Here is a 24,389-nt window from a genome sequence, read left to right on the forward strand (position 1 = left end):
TTCTAATTTTTTTAAAAAAAGTCTAAAAACATTTAAAACATATCAAAAAGCCTAATTTTGATAGTAATAATTCTGCATTTCTCCCATACCAATCCTTTTGCCAAAGTTGCTCAGAAAACAGTCATAACATTTTGAGATTAATCTCTTTTATAACAAGGACTCTAAAGTCCACTTTAATTTGATGGTTCATGTCAAGATTGTCCTCTTATGTTACAGTTCATTTCTGGCTTCCAGAGAAGTTTCTAGTTCTAAACAAAGTAAATCTGCCTCTTAAGGCCATGGTATTCCTTCTATTTTTTTGAGTAAGCCCCTGAACTCACCTGAACCCCAGTTATAGTTGTTTGGTTTACTCCAAAAGGTTCTGTAGAAGTGACTTCTAACACAGCAGTACCTGCAATGGAACCAGCTTTCAGGAGCCCTTCACCATCCTCCTCAATGACAGATGAATTAGGGAAACACTTGAGAACACGGGAACTCACAAAGGCGGCCCCTTCCCTAGGGAATAAATGGGGGCAAGTGGCATCTCTTGGGGGCTCTGACTGATCAGAAAAAAAGGAGTAGCAGTTGCCTAGATCACTGTTAGAGGCTGTACTCAGAAAACTGCTTGATTCTCCTTGTTGTGTAGTTATTTGTTCCTCAGGTAAAAGTCAGCCTTTGGATTATGCTTATCTCCTTAAAAATCAAATGCTATTATATATTTATCATTAAAAAATTATTCGGTGAAAAGAATTGAAAACAGGTAAAGTCAGCTTTTCACATCTGTGGGTTCTGCACCACAGATACAACCAAGCACAGACTGAAAATTTCAAAAAGTTCCACAAAGCAAAATTTGAACTTGCCTTGGACTGGTGACTATTTACATAACATTTATATTGCATTAGGTATTATAAGCAATTTAGAGATAGTTTAAAGTATACAGGAGGACGAGCATAGGTTATATGCACTATAACCTATAAATTCACTATAAATACTATACCATTTTATATAATGGATCTTTGAGTCTGCAGATTTTGGGGGCAAAGGTGGGTCCTGGAACCAATCCTTGGTGGATGCCAAGGGACAACTATATTCAAACAAATACTTGTACATGAATGTTCATAGCAGCCCTATCCACAATAGCTAAAAGGTAAAAACAAACCAAAGGTCCACCAATGGATAATTAGATAAACAAAACGTAGTATATTCATATAATGGAATATTATTCCGTCATAAAAAGGAATGAAGTACCCATACATGCTACAGCTTGGATGAACCTTGAAATTACATTAACTGCAAGAAGTCAACACAAAAGGTCAGATTGTATGATTTCATTTACATGAAACATACAATATTTAAATCCACAGACACAGCTGATTAGTGATGGCTAGGGACTGAGAGGAGAGGAGAATGGTGAGTGACTGTTTAATGGGTATGGGTCTCTGGTGATAATGAAAATGTTTTGAAACTAGAGGTGATGGTTGTACAATACTGTGTATGTACCAAACACCACTGAATCAGACAATTTAATTTTATGTTATATGAATTTCACTTCAACTAAAAAATTTATTTGTGGGTTAGAAAAATCACCTAGAAGGCAATAGTTCTTTCATGTGCAGTGTTTCACTGAGGGTAAAGTTAGATCCTAGCCTATCTTCTTCTCTATTCTCCTTACCTGTTGGTATGGAGTTTGAGCTGAGAATTCATGGGCATCAGAATTTGTTCAGGTTGGCACTCTGGATAGAAAAGTTGAAGCTTTTCAAATACCTGGAATGAGAAAATGATGCTTTCCTCATTTCTGGAAAAGACAAATGATGACCTTTACACACAAATGGACAAACTACAAATCAAGTCTGCCTGACTGCAATTTAGCCCAAGTTCCACAATATTGCTTTCCAAAATGAGCCAGGCATTTAACACATATTTAGGTAGTCTAGAACATATAACCTAACATAGCCTGTTTCTGACTACAAGGGACTAGGCTTAGTTTGCATTTACCATATCCCCTATATTACTTAGATATTAGTATAAAATGATTTTGAAATTTCTAATTTTAGTTCTAGTAATCTAAAAAGAGATTTGAGAATGAAGAACCTATAGTATTAAATTAGCAAGGGCACTATTTAGGTCTTCTACCTCCCAGTAAAGTGCTTTTTCCTCTACCCCTCACTGAATCAGGGAACCAAAACCAAAACAAAGGATAAAAAGAAAAGAAAAAAATTAATCCCAAATTCAGAGGTAGAGAAACTTATTTCCTCTATACAAAATATATTTTTTCTTTGAATTCTAAAAACAGTAGGGCCATTTAACTTTCAGCTTGAATACATCTATAGAAACTTCATACTCTTATACCTTACCAGAAGTTAGGACAGGATTTCATTCTACCTGTGAATATAGTTAAGTGGAATGTATCATAATATCTATATTAGGCAGAACAAATCAGAAATTGATTCCTCTTTAGTTATCGTGGTGTTTGTATACTATTCATTGTGTTGGGAGTTGAATGCATGTGTTGTAGTTTGTAAGGTCAATACTCATAGACAAACAATTAGCAGAAATAACAAAGATCTAGAAACCCTAAGCCTATTTTAGAGATCCCTCTAGCAATTTCTGTATCTCTATCCAGACAAAGCTCTTCATGGAATATAAGAGAATATAACTTTCGTCTCCTCGATAAACAAAAACAAGATTTAGGTTTGGGACCTTACCAGGATCTGAACTTCATCAGACAGTTCTAATGAATTCCCCTCGAACTGTCCAGATGAACTGTTCATACAGTGGACAGTGACTTTGATATTGGTCCGACCAGCTGCTTTTGTGTGGACAACCATGGCAAAGTTATTCTCTACTGGAAGTTGCAGAAAAACCTAGACAGTAAAGGGATGGATTAATAAACACTGTGCCCTTCCCTCTTTGTTGAAAATAGCTAACCAGAAGAATTAAGAGTTCCAGATTTATTTTCTTTCTTCATTTAAAATTTTTTTAAATTATTTATTTATTTATGGCTGTACTAGGTGTTCACTGCTGCACGTGGGTTTTCTCTAGTTGCAGAGAGTGAGGGCTATTCTCTAGCTGTGGTGTGCAGGCTTCTCTACTTGGTGGTTTCTCTTGTTGAAGATTGTGGGCTCTAGGATGCGTGATTTTCGGTAGTTTCGGTGCAGTGGTTTAGTTGCCCCATGGCATTTAGGATTTTCCTGGACTAGGGATTAAATCTGTGTCCCCTGCATTGGCAGGCAGATTCTTATCCACTGTGTCACCAAGGAAGCCATTCTTTTTTTTTTTTTTTTTCTTTTTGTGGCCACACCACACAGCTTGTGGGATCTTAGTTCACAACCAGGGATTGAATCCAGGTCCCCTGCAGTGAAAGCACCAAGTCCTTATCACGGGACCACCAAGGAATTCCCCCAGGGCTTACTGTCATATTTGTTTCTTTTCATATTCCCAGCAACACAGTCACCCCTAAAGTACACTTCTGTATTCAGTGCTCAACTAATTCTGGAAAGATTCCTATACAAGAATTCTCATCTTGAAGTCAATTACTTGATAGGAGAAGAATGCAAATGAAAAAGGGGTTTCCTAAATGGGTTGAGACAGTAGAGCCTGAGATGAGAGAGAAGTTAGGCAATCTACTCCTGGAGTTCAGAGTGACAGCAAGGGAGAAAGAGGACAAGAAAGGGAAACCCCTGTTTAGGACAATGTTAAAACTAGCTGACAATTTCTCCATTTGCTTTATTTCTAGTCTAGTCTAGACTAGATGAGGATTAGACCTTGACGGACTTCTGGTGAGAGAGAAGGGAGGTCCAACACTAAGGCAAATGTTGAAGTAGGCACTTGCCTACCTTTTTGGCAATTTCATTCCTATCATTCATTTCATGTCCTGTCTCCTCTGCCTTTTTGCTGTCTGGAGCCCTCATCACCTTCCTTTGCTCACTTGACTCAGGAGTTCCAAATTCCAAAATCACCTTTCCCTCCACCCCTACATAAAAATTCTCGTTTCCCTTGTGCAGATTTTGATCAATTGTCTGGAAGAAAGTTTTATGCTGAAGAACAAGTGTTTTATAATTTTTTGATTCAACTGAATTTCTAAATGGTGACACCACAGTGCAGAAAGTCTACCTTGTAGGACGTTAGAGACCTTTCTTCCTTTTTTGCTGCAAAAAAGTTTTAATGTTTCCATTTGGTCCAAGGTTTGGGAGAGGGCTCCAAGATAGTTGAAAAGCTGCCTAGTGGTTATAGAGAAGGGCTTCTGGTGCCATGCAAAAGCCCTGACACCAGAGGGGCTCCTCAAAGGCTGCGGGGCTCCAGAGGCTCCAAGTCATGCTTGAGGGTGAGCCTTTAGAAGAGACACCCACCCAGTTCAATCTGAGGACCAACCAGCCTGTGGAGGTTGGTCGGGTGATCACCATTTTCTTGATGAGTTTTACCTCTTCATCTAGGACACAGCTCCCTAAGAAGTCACAGAGATGGGGGTCTGCATGGGCAGAACTCAGGTCATGGAGATCCAAAAGGGCCTGGCTCAGGTTCTTCTCCATGAGTGCAGAGGCTTCCATGGGATTCTGGGTTTTACCCACTCATCTTCAGATGCTACTGCAAGTCTTGAAAGAGGGTGTAGCCACTGTGCTGGTTTTGCATTTTCGAGAGATGCCCATAGCCCTCGCCCTGCTCATTAGCCAATTTGTGGAAAAAGTAGCCCATGCCCTCCAGAGCCACACTGTGGAAAAAGTGGCCCATGCCCTCCAGAGCCACACTGTGGAAAAAGTGGCCCATGCCCTCCAGAACTACATCACTGCAGTTGAAAAAGAAGCCCACAGAGAGGTAGGTGTAGGAGGCCCACAGATGCTTGTTGACCAGGTGGTTGATGACAGCCTCCATGTCAGTGGAATAATTATGACAAATCTAGGAGTTCATAGTTGATCGGTAATAAGGAGTTAAGCTCAAAAAATGATGTTGGCTGGTCCCTGGTGATCGCGGACAGCTTAGTGACTGATTCCAATGGTTGCAACTGGAAAAAAGGTTGGCAGGTGGTAGGAGGCTGGGGCAAGGGAGTGTCCTTGGGTCTGTTCCATCCAAGCACTGTTGAAGTAAGAAACAGATCCATGGAACTGCCAAATGCACTGCCAATTACAGACCTTTGTATTTGCCCATATCATCACCCAGTTTGTCTATGTGAGGTCAAAGCTGGGGAAGAAAATCTTTGTGTAGCTCTCAATCATTTCTTCTGTTAGAGAAAAGAGTGCTTCTTTAGACGAGAAAATTAAAGGAGGGAAAAAGTAGAGCAGTTGCTAATAAGGCTTATGCTATCCCTTCCTTTCACACAATTCCTATTTGCTATCCCTTTTTTTCCTATTTGGAAAAAAAGCCAAATCCTTCTGCAGAACTCTACCAAACTAAGTACAGTTATATCTGTTTTCAGTTCCAAGTATAAGCAGGCTTTGCACAGTCCATGATAGAAGACCCAACCATGAGAGTTTCCTTAGATTATAGGTTTAGGATATTTTCAGAAAATTGGAAACTTTTTAATTTTTCCATACTTTTCTTTGTAACTGGCTCCAGAAATGACTTACTAATTGTAGCTTCTATAACCCCTCTGATCTCTTTTAAGGTCTAACTCTAATTCTTTGTTTTGGTAGGCACTGAATTGTGACCTTCTGGGTATCTTGGCCCCAGGTTTCTTCCAGATCTAGAATCTTCCCTCCAGACCTAGGTGGCTGCCACTGATCCTGGACCATCTTGGGTGGGTTCCATTAAATTGATGATCAGGTAATAGTGTCATGAAGTAGGTAAAATTTGTCTGTAGTATCCACTTCATTTTTTTTTCTTTTCCAGATTTCAGAGTAACTGCTAAATGCATTAAAGTATAAAGGCTATTTTTTTTTTAAAAAACATAAAGATTCATGTTGCATTGTGGATTTCCTTAGTGGCCATCATGAGGGGCTTTGGGCATTTCAAAAGCAGCAGGTGCTGAATTTGGAGGAGCCAGTACCACCATGGAAGAACAGTTTAATTAACTGTCCTTAAATTTGCCATTGATATAAGGTGCTCAGTCCAGAATCAGTTGCCAGTTGGTGGCCCACACAAGCCCTATGGCACCCAGAGCACCCTACGTGCATGGGGGAAGATTCCAGTTCTTCCCCAGCTCCTAGTAGCATGGGCCCAGAAATGTGCTCAGCATCCAGCTTTCTTAAGTCTTAATGTCAACTGCCCATCATGCAGCACAAACATGATTATTAATATAATTAAGTATGTCTGAGTATGTTGAAAGACTATATCACATATTTAAACTCTATGTATAAATACTTTATATTCATAACATGTTATTCATGTAACACAGTTATTTATTCACAAATGCAGCATTATATAACAGCAAATGTATCAAAGGAAGCAATGCTTTCTTAAGCATTGCTTTCTTAAGAGTTCTTTCCAGCAAGTATGTTAAATATTGTGTAGTATTATCTGAATACTCAAATTTGGATTCTTCATATGATTTTCAGGTTTATAGCATTCACAGATCAGAAAAAGAATAAGTAATAATGTTGTATAGTTTAGAAGGAAGTCAGTCTAAAACCAAGGATGAAATAAAATAAAGTCCCTAAGGTAATATATTAACAGATATGTTCATACCTCTGAATGCCTGGGCACTAAATCCAGTACATCCCTTTTGCTCATGGACCAGTGGAATGTGAGCCCAGGGTTGGCACTGCTGAAGGAAAAAGGGGTCTGGGTACTGGTCACTCCCATGACATAAACTGGCATCTGAAAAGGAAGAGTGGTTTTGTGCTATACCTCCTGTCCAGCTGGCATTATCAACATAATGAACCTGGAGCAGAACCATCATACTGACCTCAGTAGCTGTGATGAGTCGAGTTGCAGCTGCAAGGATCCTAACAGCCCTTAGCTGTACAACCTCAATCTGTACTTCATCCTGCTCAACAGGGTGGAGAGCAAGCTTAGGTTAAGAGGGAATGTCTCTGGGGCAGACAGAGATGCTTATGACAACTCATTTGATTGCTGTTGTTTGGGGCATTCAACAACAATGACAACAAAAATATGCCATATGTATGGGCTTTTTGTTGTTGTTCTTGAAACAATTTCTTAAGCATAGAGACTATGTCTCATAACAATGTCAAATACTCAGTGAGTTTTTCACTAAAGATTACATATTTCCCATGGACTACTGACACCCTCCCCATCACTACTTCCTCCTCCACCTCCCAATAAGATTCCTAGATGGAAGAGCAGAAGCAGAGCAGAATAAAGAACTGATACCTGGGAAAACACAATGACTTTTCCAGTATCTTCGTTTACTGTCTGAATGGTGCCATGGACCACAGCTCTGCCAACTACCTTCCCTGTAACTTGGCCCCTCCTATTAACAACAGCCACGGTCTGATTACTGATGGAGAAATGAATGATGGATTGAGGCTGAGGGCCACCTTCAGACATCACCTGAAATTTAAACACACCAGTGAATGCTGGAGTTTGAGGAGAAGTCACATCTCCTTTTCCAACATTCTGTCTGAGCAACTCAACTTCTTCACCTTCCCCCACTTTCCAACAAGCATTTGCCATATCAGCTCAAATGCAGATGAAATAGAAGTGCTATAAATAATCCATGGGATTCCAAGAAGTAGTTTGTTCTATGATTATCATAGAACAAAGAAAATACTAATTTTCTTCTTTATCAGATCCTGTTGTACTTGGTTGAGAGTGGACAAGGGAAGGCCAACAGGAAGAGGTGTATATGTGTATTGGGGTGGGGCAGAGGTGGGATGAAGAGAAAGGCTCATTTTTGGCTTTAGGATCACCTGCATCATGTTAGTTGGAATCAGTGTCATTTTCTCTGGAACAAGTCTAAATGGAGGAAACACCTTGAAGGAGAAAACCAAAAGGACAACAGTGGTTAACTAGAGTCAGCTTCACAACAAATGATCATGCAGCTTATTCTAAGGGAAAAAAAACTCCTAATTATGTACAATGATGTTGTATACAAAGACAGGTATTTTATTTTATTTATAACACAAATTTTCATTTTAATAGCAAAAAATTATAAATTACTTGAGTGAAAATGCTTAAATAAGTTATGTATCCATTCATTGGAATAAAAGTGGTCATTAAAATTATGTTTACAATTCTTTTTTTGGCCATACTTCACAACTTGTGGGATCTTAGTTCCCCAACCAGGGACTGAACTCATGATGTAAGCAGTGAAAGAACAGAGTCCTAACCACTGGACATTTATAAAACTTATAAATTTATAAACAAGATGAAATATGAATTTTGGGTGAGATAATTTCCTTACTTCAATTTGCCGAGGGGTTGATGTGAATTTTCTCCCCATCTTGTCCTTGGCAATAGCTACAAGTGTGGTTTGCCCAACAGTGACAGCTCGAAGGATATAATTTTCAGAGTATTCATCTTGTTCCTCCATTAGCCTGAAAAGACCCATGAATATCTAGGTGAAAAAGATTTGTTTTTAAGATTGGCCAGTTATACATCTTTCTAAGATGCTTGTGGGATCTTAGTTCCCCAACCAGGGAATGAACTCAGGAAAGTAGCCCTTAGAATGCAGAATCCTAATCACTGGACTCCCAGGGAATTCCCAATCTTCTGCTCATTTTAACTCAGGTTAAGAGGAACTGCCAGAAAATAACTTTCAGAGTCAAGACAAAGTTCATAGCAATGGCGGGAAGCTCCTGAAGTGCAAATATTTGTTCTAAATCTCCAAAGGAATAAGGGCAATATAAACATAGCCTCACAAAACTACAAATACTAAATTGCCTCAGAATTTCTGTATTTTTTCTTTTGCAGAGGGGAATACCAGTGCAATACTCTTCTAGATGGAGTATTTGAGGGTCCTCAAGCCTGAAGCATCCCCAAAGGATATCATCCAAGAAGTTCCATAAAATAGAAGTGTTAATGAGACACATATTAGTCCCAAAATAAGACATCTGAGGATGTGAAAGGGGTATTTTGTCAAGAGTTGAATATGGGAAGAGAATGTGGGCTGAAAGATACTGTGACAAAAAAAGGAAAGAAGAAAATCTGAAATAACCTAAGGGAGAGATAACCAGGCTACCAGGAGGGATATTTGCATGATAATAAATTTACGGAGAAAGAGGTATTGAAATGGTACTCACGCCAGGGTCACAATGGCAGAAGCCAGTTGCAATTTGAGCTCCATGTTTCTGAAGTATTTCTTTCGGAATGGGCGTTTGGAAGAGCCAAGAACCCTCACAGTTACTAACACAGTTTTACCTATTTCAACCTGGTAGTTAAAAATAAAAGTTAAAAAAAAATTCAAAAGTAATTTAGTAAAGCTGTCTCATTTATGTAGGGCAGTTTAACACAGAGGTGGCAAGCCCTTCGGTTCATGCTAAATGTTCTTGATCAGCCTTTGAGCAAGTAAGCGTAATCTATGTATAGTCTTTTCGGACAAGGCAGTGGCACCCCACTCCAGTACTCTTGCCTGGAAAATCCCATGGATGGAGGAGACTGGTGGGCTGCAGTCCATGGGGTCACTAAAGGTTGCACACGACTAAGTGACTTCACTTTCACTTTTCACTTTCACACATTGGAGAAGGAAACAGCAACCCACTCCAGTGTTCTTGCCTGGAGAATCCCAGGGATGGGGGAGCCTAGTGGGCTGCCGTGTATGGGGTCGCACAGAGTTGGACATGACTGAAGTGACATAGCAGCAGCAGAAGCATGTGTATTCTTTTAAGCTGTTCTTTAACACTCTGTCTTCATCATGATTAATGTTGGAATGGTGTTCTTTAAGGGCAGGTATTTCCATTAACATTATCAAAGGGCCTGGCAAATACACACAGTAGCTGAGCACAGACTATATTAAGTGACACTAGTGAGTGAGAATGACACCTGCTTCCCTTAAGAGATAGAGCAAACATTTCTTACCTTGTCAATCAGATCAAGCTCCAGCTCTTGTATGTCTGACACGGTGAGGTGAGCCATGGCTGGACCCAAGAAAGCCAAACACAGATCATAGACCTCCAAGGTGAGAATTCCTGGATGCAATGGAACTAACTAGAGGGAAGAAGATGCAGCTGGATAAAGAAGCAAATATGCTCCAAGCATAATCAGAGCAATTATTTCCATCCCAAGTAGAAAATACAATATCTTACTTTGTTTGTGATAGGAACTCTGAGAAGTTACATTATAAGTTTCAGGCATAGCGTAATATGTCCCCTTAAAGTGATGCTTCAGTTTGTGGCAAAATATGTACCCTTAACAAATATTTATTAACTGATAAACAGCAGAGTTTAAATTGACTGATTTCAAGCAGAATCCAACATACATAGCCAGTTTTTAAATTATGAACAGGGAAAGGATTCAGGAAGAAAATCAGGTACATTTACACTGCAATCACAAGTAGGGAGAGAGAGCACAGGGTGGACTGATACTTTGTTTTTCCTTCTTGTACTACATACAGCTCCTGCACAGCAGTATGGTTTTTTACATCCTTTGCTGGCACACAGGGCCTCAATCTCCCCTTTTAAAAAGCAACATTATGACTACAGTAAGTTAAATTCCTTTGAGCTCTTTGAAGGAAATAAATACACATGTTAATTTAAGGTACACTTTTTATTACTGCAAGTCAACTAAAAGAAAATCCTTTGGCATATTGACTATGGAGTCAGATTAATATTTTGAGTTGCCATATCTGGCTGAAAACACCATATACTCAAGTTATATAGTCATTAGTATATTTAACTACGCACATAGTTCTGTGCTTTGAAATGTATAAAAGTTAACCTTCTTTTTAAATTTTTTATTTGTTTTTTAATTGGTGGAAAATCACTTTACAATTTTGTGTTGCTTTCTGCTGTACAACAATATGAATCACCATAATTATATATATATAAATATATATATATATATATATCCCTTCCCTCCTGAGTCTCCCTCCCCTCCAGCAACCCACCCCTCTAGCTCATCATAGAGTTCCAGGCTGGACTCTGTGTTATTTAGTGACTTCTCACGAAGTGTCTTTCTCACACATGATTGTGTATATATGACAATGTTACTTTCTCAATTTGTCCCACTGTCCCACTTTCTCAATTTGTCCCACTCAATTTGTCCTCACCTTTCCCGACTGTGTCCACAGAATGGTTCTGTTCATCAGAACCATTTTTCTAAATTCCCATATATATGCATTAATATATGATACTTGTTTTTCTCTTTCTGAACCTTGTTTTAATGGAAATCTTATAGTTAGATGTCTCCTACACTGTTTCCACTCAATCAGAACCAAACATTTCCCCATATTATATGCTATGCTCAGTCGCTCAGTCGTGTCCGACTCTTTGCGACCCCATGGACTGTAGCCCGTCAGGCTCTTCTGGCCATGGGATTCTCCAGGCAAGAATACTGGAGTGGGTTGCCATTTCCTTCTATAGGTAGTTACAAAAAAAAAAAAAAAACAAAACTCTTTTTTTTGTTTAAGAATCTACATAGGTTAAAAAAAGAAAAAGAGACAAATGTTATTCTTTATAATAAGTTTGAAATGCCCAATAAAATTTTTCCAATCATTCTCCTAAGAATGAGCTTTGACCTGAGACCATCAATCTGGGGATATTTCTGGAACTCACCTGGACAGAGCTTTCTGCTTCCAGGTAAGTGATTGTGACAATATCTTGCTCACTACTGTTGACTAAAAAATAACCAGATCCTTCCACAAGGCTAAATATTTCCTATGGAAAAATCAAGACAAATAATATTCCATTCCCTTTGGATTGTAAATATTTCAAAGTAATTTCCACTTACCTAAGAAAGAGTATGACATTAAAAGATTAAAATCAACAGACCAAAGACCAAATATAATTATTAAAGTATTAGTGCTAAGGATAATTATTATGTATACATTATATATGTATCAGTGATTTTTAACACATAAGTGAGCTTTTTTTATTTATACTGTTAATTTTAATAACCTAGAACTCTCCCCTCCAACACGATTCCATACAGCTCCTACCTTCACATCAGGGTGGTCATAGATGGTGGCATTCTCAGGCAGTACTGTTACATCATCTACCAGGAGCAGCTCCACAGCCACAGACCTGGGCAGGTTGGAAAGTTCCTAGACATGTAATAAGAACCATAATGGTAAATATAAACTTTTAATTCCTCATCTCAGTGCATAAGGATTCCAATACTCTTTCAAGTGCCAAAGACAACACAATCCACAAAGGTGCATAATTCTCAGATTTACATCAGTTGTATTTATATTTACATCAGCTATATTTATAGGCTTCTGCTGCTGCTGCTGCTGCTAAGTCGCTTCAGTCGTGTCCGACTCTGTGCGACCCCACAGACGGCAACCCTCCAGGCTCCCCTGTCCCTGGGATTCTCCAGGCAAGAACACTGGAGTGGGTTGCAGAAGTCTTAAATTTCAGTTCATTAATATTTTTCACATAACAGCCTCCACTTACCTTTGGACTTTTCTTCTCTGAATAGCCCACAAAACTGACTCCAATGAGTACAGTCCCTTTTATCTGATGTACTTTAAGGATCTGATGACCTGGAGACATGCAGAAAAATACCCTGTGAGAAACAATAACACATAAAATACAAAAGGGTCCCCAGAGAACCAAACTCTACCATAATTTTTTCCAAATGGTATTTTATTGGAGGGAGAAAAAAAAATCACACACACACACAGTGATTAGGGAAATATAAAAGAAACAGAAAACTGAGGTTTTGTGCTGATTTTGCTGACCTTGGGCAATGTTCATTTCTCAGTTCCTTTATTAAATGGGAGATTGAGAGGCAAAAATCTAAAATTCTTTCCAGTTCTAATGGCTTGTGAGTCCAAAAATAAGCTGACAGTAGTGTATGGGGAAATTTTTGTTTGATTTAAAAATAGAAGTGAGAAATAAAGAGAAAGTCCTTTGGGACTTTTTATGCTTCTAAACTGTTATGTGTATGTAAATGTTATGGCAGTCCCTTACTCAAAAATTTTAAATGGCTAACTAGTCCTTATTAGAGCAATTCAAACTCCTTACTTAAACTGGTATTTGAAGCCATCTATAATCTGACCTTGCTTTACTCATTTATTCTTTTCAATTTAACTAACATGAATCTGCCACTTTACTGAGGTCAATTCTTATTATATTCTCAATAAATGATGATCATGCATAAATCTGCAGAACATTTTCTCATGATCTTACATACATTCATTCAAAACAAAGATTAATTAAGGGTCTACTATATGTTAGGTACTATGGCAGTAATTAGGATACAGAGATGAAGACAACACTATTCTTACCTCCAGAGAAACCCACAGCTTAGGAGGGTGGCTGAGAGGTAAACCAACCAATGCAATACAATATAGAAGTATGTACAAAGCACCTAATACAGAATATGTAAGAGCACAAAGAAGGAACATTCTCCTTAGACGGGGAATATAGAAGAACAGAAAATTCCTAGATTACTAGAGGAAGAGTTTAGCTAAGCAAAGATGCAAAAATCAAAAAAATAAATTAAAAAAGAGAGAGAGAAAATACAACTTTTGCAAAGGAAAGAGGAATGACAAGGCTCGTCTCATCATGGTTAAGGATCTAAAGTCATTGAGTTTGAGAAAAGTGTAGAAACATGTGGGTGGTAATAAAAGGTGAAGCCAAAGAGCAGGTATGGGTTGGTATGTTAAGCTGCATGGATGTATCCGGAAAGACACTGTGACAACACTGGTAACAGTACAGCCAATAATTAAGACTATACTATAGGCTACGATATCAGAGAGCTTGCGGCTTCATCTATTTCTTGTTGTGATTTCAGGGCCTAAAACTCAGCCTAGAATATAATAAGAACTCAATAAATGTTTAATGAAGGAGTAAACTTACTAAACAGGGATAATATGTCAGTCTCCCATAACTGCAATGAGGATAGCAAGAAAGAATGTATATATCAGACTTCCCTTATGGTACAATGGTTAAGAATCCACCTTCCAATGCAAGTGGGTTCAACCCCTCGTCAGAAAACTAAGATCCCACTTGCTGTGGGGCAACTAAGCCCAGGAGCCACAATACTGAGCCTGCCACTCTAGAGCCCATGCTCCACAAAAGAAGCTCCCGTCGTGCCAGAACTAGAGAAAGCCCAGCCACCACAGCTAAGACCCAGTGCAGCAAAAAAAAAAAAAAAATTAAAAGATAAAATTAAAAAGTATATAAAGTATTTAATGTAGTACCTGGCATATCATAAGAGCTCAATAAATTACTAGACTTAAACTATTTTAAAAAGAATTTTAAGACAGAGTTTTGTATTTATTCTTTAGAAGGATCATTCCAGACAGTAGTATGCAGGATGGATTAGACTGTAGGAGAGACACACAGAGATCAGTTAGGAGGCTACTACGGTGAAATAGGATAGAGGTTATGAGGATATTAGTGATGAAGTTAGAGAGGAAGGGATAAAATAAAAAAAAAACATTTAGAAAATAAAATGGATGGTATTTGGTGATTCATCATTACAGGGTATAACAAGCATCTCTTTCTTCCCTACCACTTTTTACATTAACTGTATCATATTATTGGTATTTTAATGTTATAGCATCATATACATATTAGTACTATGATATAGTATGTAGTTAAGCCCTTAAATTGGTCCTGAGTATATAAACTCCCTGGTGGAGGGAGCTTCTTCCCTGGTGGCTCAGAGGGTAAAGAGTCCACCTGCAATGCAGGTGACCCAGGTTCTATCCCTGGGTCTGGAAGATCCCCTGGAGAAGGAAATGGCAACCCACTCCAGTACTCTTGCCTGGAAAGTCCCATGGACAGAGAAGCCTGGTAGGCTACAGTCCATGTAGCAAAGAGTCGGACATGACTGAACAACTTCACTTTCACTTATAAACTCCCTGAGGGTAAGGAAAAGGTTAAATCTTATTTCTCTAATGTTTCTTTTTATTTTTTATTTTTGGCTGTGCTGGGTCTTTGTTGCTGTGAGCAGGCTTTCTCTAGTTGTGGCGAGTGGGGTCTACTCTTCGTTGTGATGCATGTTGCGGAGCATGGGGTCTAGGCGTGGATTCAGTAGTCACGTCACACGGGCTTGGTTGTCCTGTGGCATGTTGGATTTTCCAGGATCAGGGATCAAACTTGTGTCCCCTGTATTGGCAGGTGGATTCTTAACTACCACCAGGGAAGTTCCTCTCTGGTATTTCTTACTCAACTGAATGGTTACCTAAATGGGAAAAGAATTTGAAAAAGAATAGATACATGTACATGTATAACTGAATCACTTTGTTGTACACCTGAAAACTAACACAACATTGCTAATCAACTATGCTCCAATATAAAATTCAAAGTTAAAAGAATGAATGGTGGGCTTCCTTGGTGGTCCAGTGGTTAAGAACACACCCTGCAATGCCAGGGATATCAGTTTGATCCCTGGTCCAGGAAGATCCCACATGCTGTGGAGCAAGTAAGTCCATGTGCCGCAACTACTGAGCCAGCATTCTAGAGCCCGTGAGCTGCAGCTACTGAGTCCATGAACTGCAACCACTGAAGCCCGTGTGCCTAGAGCCTGTGCTTGGCAACAAAAGAGCCACTGCAGTGAGAAGCCCGCACACTTCAATGAAGAAGAGCCCCTGCTGGCTGCAACTAGAGAAAGCCTGTGTGCAGCAACGAAGACTCACCACAGCCAAAAAATAAAACAAATAAATCTTTTTAAAAAAAAATGGTTACCAAATGTTCACACCAGAAACCTAAAATTATCCTTTGAACCATTTTCTTCTTCACTTTTGGGATCAATTTGTGTTAGATGGTTATATTGGGCTTCCCTGGTGGCTCAGTGGTAAAGAGTCTGCCTCCAATGAAGGAGAAGTGGGTTTGATCCCTGGGTTAGGAAGATTCCCTAGAGGAAGGCATGGCAACACACTCTAGTATTCTTGCCAGGAGAATCCCATTGACAGAGGCGTCTAGTGGGCTACAGTCCATGGGGTAGCAGAGTCAGAGCTGACTGAAGCAACTGAGCATGCACTCAGATTGTTATACTAATGGCTTGCAGTGGTATCCATGCTCTTGAGTAGTCCTGGCCCACCAAGACTCTGGTTTTGGCCAGGTGACTTGTTTTGGGGAACAGAACCTCAGCAAATGTGATACCAGCAGAGGCTTGATGAGTGACTGCCCATGAGGGCTTTTTGCCCTCTTAGAATTTCATCTTGTGCCTCTTGCTCTCTCTCTAAGTAAGTCTCACTTGACTTATCTAGTTCATTCTTTCTATTTCTTCTTTCTGCCTTACCAGAGTAAATGTTACTTTCTCAGGGCAGCCTTCTTTGATCTAAACTAAGTTAGGTTCTTCTGTTATAAATGCACCCCACATTTTCACTTCAGAACATCTAACACAATTGTAATGTTTAAAGTCTGGTTTTCCCAACTGGACTGTAAGTTTATGAGGGCAGAGGCTGTGAGTGTCTCATTTACCATTAAACCTCCAAGCAGAGGGCCTTACATGTAGAAGTCACTCAATAAACACTGGCTAACAACTGAATAATATTTCCAAAGTTTTAGGCAAATAATAGGCAACCAGTCCATTTAAAAATTAATTTAGTTTTGTGTTCTTGTGAGGAATGTTGAACTCTAGACCCTAACTTTCCAAACAAGGGAATTTACCTTTATGTTTTCTAAAAATTACAAAGATTGAAGATGAAAGGTGAGATAGGATAAATAAACTCTCATGCACAGGGAAATACGTAGTGCATAACCATTTAGTAGGTATATAAAAAGATTTATAAATGTTTACAATACCATGTAGCCTGGTCTGTCCACTGCCATCATCCTTTGCTACCATCTCCACTGAATTATAATTTTCAAAATGAGCTAGTGTTTCATTTAAGGACTTCCATTCTAGTATTAGTGAACTGAAATTATCAAACTTTCTCCTGTGTTGATCAAACACTGCCAGTTCTAGGACTGTATCTCTCAGGCTTGATACAGGAATCTGTATGAAAACAAAAAGTAAGCAAAGAAAAAAAACAATAGCTCAAGAGGTGGCAAGATATTTCTGAAGCTAGGTATTATAATACATAACAATATTAAACTTAATTCAGTGTTATGTATTATACAGCCAATATTTCAATTTCCCCAAATGCCCCCCAAATGTCTTTTATACCTGTTTAAATTTTTTAATCTAAATTTGATTTTGATATTCATATGCTCTTGGACAGGATGGCCAGGGTGACTCAACATCATAAAAATTTCAGTTGTTCTGAGTTTATATATGAATTTAATGTAATTCCAACAAAAATTTATGGGAATCTATATCCACATAGACCTAGATTTAAGGGAATTTATGTCCACAAAGCTAACAAAGAGGACAAACAATAACACATTACAGAACTACTGCAGGAAAGTCACTAAACAAACAGCCGCTGCAAACAACAATGAAAACCAGTATCACAAAACCTGATTAGTGGAAGAATCTGATTTCAGATTCTTCATTTTATTTTAAATGTCAAGTTTTCGATTAAAAATTATTACAAATGCAAAGAAACAAGAAAGTAGGACCCATACGTAGGAGAAAAGAAAAAAGCAGTTACTAGAAACTGTCCCTGAGGATGCCCAGCCACTAGACTTACTCGATAAAGGCTTTTAATCAACTGTTTTCTTCAAAGAACAAAAGAAGTCCATGTTTAAATAACTAAAGGAAAGCATAAATATGATGTACCATCATATACAAAATATTAGTAAAGAGATAGAAATTATAAAACAGAACCAAAAAGAAATTCTAAATTGAAAATTATAATAACTGAAATGAAAATTTTACTAGATTAATTCAACAGCAGATAAGAATACGCAGAAGAAAATATCAGAAAACTTGAAGATCAGTTCAGTTCAGTTGCTCAGTCGTGTCTGACTCTGAGACCCCATGGACTGCAGCACAACAGGTATCTCTGTCCATCGCCAACTCCCGGAGTTTACTCAAACTCATGTCCATTGAGTCGGTGATGCCATCTAGCCACCTCATCCTCTGTCATCCCCTTCTCCTCCTGCCTTCAATCTTTCCCAGCATCAGGGTCTTTTCCAATGAGTCAGTTCTTCGCATGAGTGGCCAAAGTATTTGAATTTCCGCTTCAGCATCAGTCCTTCCAAGAACACCCAGGACTGACTTCCTTTAGGATGGACTGGTTGAATTTCCTTGCAGTCCAAGGGACTCTCAAGAGTCTTCTCCAACACCAACAGTTCAAAAGCATCAATTCTTTGGCACTGAGCTTTCACTGTAGTCCAACTCTCACATCCATATATGACTACTGGAAAACCCATGGTTTTGACTAGGTGGACCTTTGTTGGTAAAGTAATGTCTCTACTTTTTAATATGCTGTCTAGATTGGTCATAACTTTTCTTCCAAAGAGCAAGAGTCTTTTAATTTCATGGCTGCAGTCACCATCTGCAGTGATTTTGCAGGCCCCCCCCCCCAAATAAAGTCTGACACTGTTTCCACTGTTTCTCCATCTATTTGCAATGAAGTGATGGGAGCAGATGCCATGATCTTAGTTTTCTGAATGTTGAGTTTTAAGCCAACATTTTCATTCTTCTCTTTCAATTTCATCAAGAGGCTCTTTAGTTCTTCTTTGCTTTCTGCCATAAGGGTGGTATCATCTGCATATCTGAAAGTTTGAAAAGTTTAGTTGCTCAGTCGTGTCCAACTCTTTGTGACCCCATGGACTGTAGCCTACTAGGCTCCTCTGTCCATGGGATTTTCCAGGCAAGAGTACTGGAGTTGGTTGCCATCTCCTTCTCCAGAGGATCTTCCCGACCCAGGGATTGAACCCGGGTCTCCCACATTGTAAGCAGATGCTTTACCATCTGAGCCACCAGGGAAATCCTCTGCATATCTGAGGTTACTGATACTTTTCCTGGCAATCTTGATTCCAGTTTGTGTTTCATCCAGCCCAGCATTTCTCATGATGTACTCTTCATATAAGTTAAATAAGCAGGATGACCATATACAGCCTTGACGGACTCCTTTCCCTATTTGGAAACAGTCTGTTGTTCCATGTCCAGTTCTAACTGTTGCTTCCTGACCTGCATACAGATTTCTCAAGAGGCAGGTCAGGTGGTCTGGTATTCCCATCTCTTTAAGAATTTTCCAGAGTTTGTTGTGGTCACACAGTCAAAGGCTTTGGCATAGTCAATAAAGCAGAAGTAGATGTTTTTCTGGAACTTTCTTGCTTTGTTGGCAATTTATCTCTGGTTCCTCTGCCTTTTCTAAATCCAGCTTGAACATCTGGAAGTTCATGATTCACGTACTGTTGAAGCCTGGCTTGAAGAATTTTTAGCATTTCTTTACTAGTGTGTGAGATGAGTGCAATTGTGTGGTAGTTAGAACATTCTTTGGCATTGCCTTTCTTTGGGATTGGAATGAAAACTGAAATTTTCCAGTCCTGAGGCCACTGCTGAGTTTTCCAAATTTGCTGGCATATTGAGTGCCGGACTTTCACAGCATCATCTTTCAGCATTTGAAATAGCTCAACTGGAATTCCATCACCTCCACTAGCTTTGTTTGTAGTGATGTTGCCTAAAGCCCACTTGCCTTCACATCCTAGGATGTTTTGCCCTAGATTGATGATCACACCATCATGATTACCTGGGTTATGAAGATCTTTTTTGTATAGTTCTTCTGTGTACTCTTGCCACCTCTTCTTAATATCTTCCGCTTTCGTTAGGTCTATGCCATTTCTATCCTTTATCGAGCCCATCTTTGCAGGAAATGGTCCCTTGGTATCTCTGATTTTCTTGAAGAGATCTCTAGTCTTTCCCATTCTGATGTTTTCCTCTATTTCTTTACATTCATCGCTGAGGAAGGCTTTCTTATCTGTCCTTTCTATTCTTTGGAACTCTGCATTCAAATGGGTATATCTTTCCTTTTCTCCTTTGCGTTTCACTTCTCTTCCATTCACAGCTATGCGTAAGGCCTCATCAGACAACCATTTTGCCTTTTTTGCATTTCTTTTTCTTGGGGATGGTCTTGATCCCTGCCTCCTGTACAATGTCATGGACTCCGTCTGTAGTTCCTCAGGCATTCTGTCTATCAGATCTAATCCCTTCAATCTGTTTGTCACTTCCACTGTATAATCATAAGGGATTTGATTTAGGTCATACCTGAATGGTCTAGTGGTTTTCCCTACTTTCTGCAATTTAAGTCTGAATTTGGCAATAAGGAGTTCATGATCTGAGCCACAGTCAGCTCCTGGTCTTGTTTTTGCTGACTATACAGAGCCTCTCCATCCTTGGCTGCAAAAAATATAATCAATCTGATTTAGGTATTGACCATCTGGTGATGTCCATGTGTAGAGTGTTTTTTTGTGTTGTTGGAAGAGGGTGTTTGCTATGACCAGTGGGTTCTCTTGGCAAAACTCTATTAGCCTTTGCCTTGCTTCATTCTGTACTCCAAGGCCAAATTTGCCTGTTACTCCAGGTATTTCTTGACTTCCTACTTTTGCATTCCAGTCCCCTATAATGAAAAGGACATCTTTTTTCAACTAGGGTGATGAACGGGAAGAAAAAAGAATGAAGAAAATGGAAGCATCAGAGACCCATGGAAAACCACCAAGAGTGTCAATATATGCAAAATGGAAGTCCTAGAAGAAAAGAGAGGGGTAAAAAAGGAAGGAGGAATATTTGAAAAACTAATGGCTAGGGACTTCCCAAATTTGATGTAAAACACCTACTCTAAACACCCAAGAATCTCAAAGAACCTTGAGTAGGAAAAATCAAAGAGATTTGCATTTCAGTTCAGTTCAGTCTCTCAGTCGTGTCCGACTCTTTGTGACCCCATGAATCGCAGCACGCCAGGCCTCCCTGTCCATCACCAACTCCCGGAGTTCACTCAGACTCATGTCCATCGAGTCCGTGATGCCATCCAGCCATCTCCTCCTCGGTCGTCCCCTTCTCCTCCTGCCTCCAATCCCTCCCAGCATCAGAGTCTTTTCCAATGAGTCAACTCTTCGCATGAAGTGGCCAAAGTACTGGAGCTTCAGCTTTAGCATCATTCCTTCCAAAGAAATCCCAGGGTTGATCTCCTTCAGAATGGACTGGTTGGATCTCCTTGCAGTCCAAGGACTCTCAAGAGTCTTCTCCAACACCACAGTTCAAAAGCATCAATTCTTCGGCGCTCAGCCTTCTTCACAGTCCAACTCTCACATCCGTACATGACCACAGGAAAAACCATAGCCTTGACTAGACAGACCTTAGTCAGCAAAGTAATGTCTCTGCTTTTGAATGTACTATCTAGGTTGGTCATAACTTTTCTTCCAAGGAGTAAGCATATTTTAATTTCATGGCTGCAGTCACCATCTGTAGACATTGCATAATCAGACTGTCCAGTCTAGAAGAAAGACAGAATTATTAAACAGAGGAAGGAGCTTATCATTTATAAGGGATCCTCCATGAGATTAACAGCTAATTTCTCATCAGAAATCATAGAAACCAGTGATGAGAGAATAAGACTGCCAATCAAGAATTCTATATGAAGGACAATAATCATTCAAAATGAAGGAGAAATTAAGACATTCTCGCATGTGTGCTCTCACTTTAGTCGTGTCCAACTCTTTGTGACCCCAGGGACTGAGGCCTGCTAGGCTCCTCTTTGAACCGGGTTCTCCAGGGAAGAATACTGGAGTGGGTTGCCATTTTCTTCTCCAGGGGATCTTTCCAACCCCTTGATCAAACCCACGTCTTCTGCATTGCAGGAGGATTCTTTTTTTAAAAAAATAAATTTATTTATTTATTTTGACTGTTCTGGGTCTTTGTTGCTGTGCAGGCTTTTCTCTAGTTGTGGCGAGTGGGGGCACTCTCTAGTTGTGGTGCCAGGGCTTCTCACTGCAGGGGCTTCTCTTGTTGCTGAGCATGGGACCCATCTTCAGTTGTTGTGGCTACTAAGCTCTAGAGCACAGGATCAATAGTTGTGGAGCACGGGCTTAGCTGCTCCACAGCATGTGGGATCTTCCCAGATCAGGGATCAAACCTGTGTTTCCTGCATTGGTAGGCTGTTTCTTTACCATTGGGCCACCAGGGAAGCCCAAGATCTAACAAAAATAGAGGGAATTTGTTGTTAGTAGACCTGCCCTACAAGAAATACTAAAATGAGTCCTTCTGGATAAAATTAAAGGTCACTAGACAGTAACTTGAAACCCCGTGAAGAAATAAGAGTTTAGTAACAATAACTACATAGGTAAATATATAGAACAGTATAAATATACTTTTGCTTGTAATTATTTTTCTATCTTATTTAAAATACAAATGCATAAAGCAACAATTGTGACTGATGAGCATACCTGTATAAAGATATATGATAATAACAGCTTAAAGAAGGGAAAAGGAAATAGGGCTTTATAGAAATAATAGGTTTCAACCATTATTGAAATTAAGTTGATATTATTCCAAACTAGTTTCTTAAAAGTTAACATGTTAATTATAATCCTTAGGCTAATAACTAACAAAATAACTTAAAATAATATAGTAAAAGAAAGGACAAGAGGATTAAAATGATACACTATAAAATATCTACTTAACACAAAAAAGGAAGAAATGGAAGAATAGAAAAAACAAAAAAAGCATACGATAAATGGTAAAATGGTAGCTATAAATCCAACCTTATCAGTAATTATGCTAATTGTAAATAGATTACACACTGATCAGAATCCCCTGCATTGGGATCTTGGAGTCTTAGCTACTGGACCACCAGGGAAGTTCAAGTGCTTTTTAAAAAAGTGAATAATTTATAAAGTTCAAATAATAGTATTTAATGTTGAATTTGGGTCTGAAAAAAAAAATGAGTTCCTGAACCTGCAACATCTCATATGTTCTTTTACAATGAAAAGGCAGTGTAGCAAAAAAAGTTAATAATGTGTTTTGGAGTTAGACATAAGATCCTACTTTCTAGCTTTATGACCTTGGGAAAATTACTCAACTTTTAGGATCCTTAGTTTCTTCATCTGTAAAATGGGGATAATTAATGGATTGTTCTGTTCTGCAAAATCTCAGAAATGACTTATTTTCTCCTATGCTTGAAATCATAGTTAACCTCATTTAGTGTATAGTTTGGGCTTCCCTGGTGGCTCAGACAGTAGAGAATCTGCCCACAATGCAGGAGACCTGGGTTTAATCACTAAGTCGAAAAGATCCCCTGGAGAAGGAAATGGCAACCCACTCTAGTAATCTTGCCTGGAGAATTCCATGGACAGAGATGCCTGGTAGGCTACAGTCCATGGGGTCACAGAGCATTGGAGAAAGAAATGGCAACCCACTCCAGTGTTCTTGCCTGGAGAATCCCAGGGACGAGGGAGCCTGCTGGGCTGCCGTCTATGAGTTCGCATAGAGTCGGACATGACTGAAGTGACTTACCAGCAGCAGCAGCAACACTCACTTTCACTTTCTAATGTTCTAGTTTCTAGGTTAAATAACTCATTTATTCTTCAATCCCTGTTGCCTAACTTCTAGCTACATTATTGGTTATCACTAGTTTTCATATCAGTTTGGAGTAGAGGTGAATTCGATATGTTACTGATAATGCTAATAAAAAGGTTTAGTAGGGAAGGACACTAGCAAAACAATTTGGTAGTTACTTATTTATTTATCATTTTGTTTTGTTTGTTTGTTTGTTTGTCTGTTTGTTTGTTTTTGGTAGTTATTTAGAGTTCTCAATCGTCTGTTGTCATAAGGTGGCGCTAGTGGTAAAAAACCTGACTATCAATACAGGAGACAGAAGAGATGCGGGTTCCATCCCTGGTTGGGAAGATCCCCTGGAGGAGGGCATGGCAACCCACCCCAGTGTTCTTGCCTGGAAAATCCCATGGACAGAAGTGCCTGGCGGGCTACAGTCCATAGGATCACAAAGAGTCAGACAAGACTGAGGTGACTTAGTTCGCATGCATGCACCTAAGTACAACAAGCATAGTCACTGTCACTAAGTATAGCCAACTATAACCACTTCTCAGACACTATCAGAGACTGGATAACAAATAAAAGAGTTTCCTTAAATTCAATAAGACAAAAGCTGTGTTTCCAACCATTTATCTCAAAGCATGGGAGACAAAGGGCAAGTTGGTTGAAAACACCATACTTACCAGTTGTTTGTTGTGCTGTGGCAGAGGACATGGCTGGGCACCAGCTGGCACCTTATATACTGGAGTTATAGACATGCTGGCAGGGTGGGCACATAGGAAGCGTACCTGCACAACCTCTACAGCTGGACTAGGGTTCAGGACACCTGGATGATTTCCAATCTGAAATGTCAGGATCTTTAAGAAAACACAAGCGCAAGAGGTAGACACCTGATATCATAGAAACAAAGAGAACATTAAAAAAAAAATCTAACTGACCAATTACTTCAGTCTTTTCCTTCACCAAACCTTTGTTACCAGTTGGTAAAAACTAATTTGTGTTTCAACTCATTTCTGATATAA

At 39.3% G+C, this 24,389-nt stretch overlaps 1 protein-coding gene and 2 pseudogenes across 1 annotated transcript in view; all 3 read right to left on the bottom strand.

The window, feature by feature from the left end:
* The window catches only part of NUP210L (nucleoporin 210 like), an 89,676-nt gene that overhangs the window by 19,083 nt on the left and 46,204 nt on the right, over positions 1–24,389 (bottom strand). The window contains 15 exon segments of the mRNA XM_013977080.2: positions 321–495; positions 1,652–1,743; positions 2,685–2,843; positions 6,598–6,729; positions 6,818–6,898; positions 7,243–7,422; positions 7,782–7,844; positions 8,276–8,408; positions 9,114–9,241; positions 9,889–10,017; positions 11,583–11,684; positions 11,966–12,070; positions 12,423–12,511; positions 16,731–16,923; positions 24,051–24,224. Coding sequence (XP_013832534.2) covers positions 321–495; positions 1,652–1,743; positions 2,685–2,843; positions 6,598–6,729; positions 6,818–6,898; positions 7,243–7,422; positions 7,782–7,844; positions 8,276–8,408; positions 9,114–9,241; positions 9,889–10,017; positions 11,583–11,684; positions 11,966–12,070; positions 12,423–12,511; positions 16,731–16,923; positions 24,051–24,224 — 1,935 coding nt within the window.
* On the bottom strand, positions 4,261–4,848 carry LOC106503820 (annotated as a pseudogene).
* Positions 5,981–6,148, bottom strand: LOC102181824 (annotated as a pseudogene).

Source organism: Capra hircus, chromosome 3, assembly GCF_001704415.2.
Source record: "Capra hircus breed San Clemente chromosome 3, ASM170441v1, whole genome shotgun sequence".
Lineage (NCBI taxonomy): Eukaryota > Metazoa > Chordata > Mammalia > Artiodactyla > Bovidae > Capra > Capra hircus.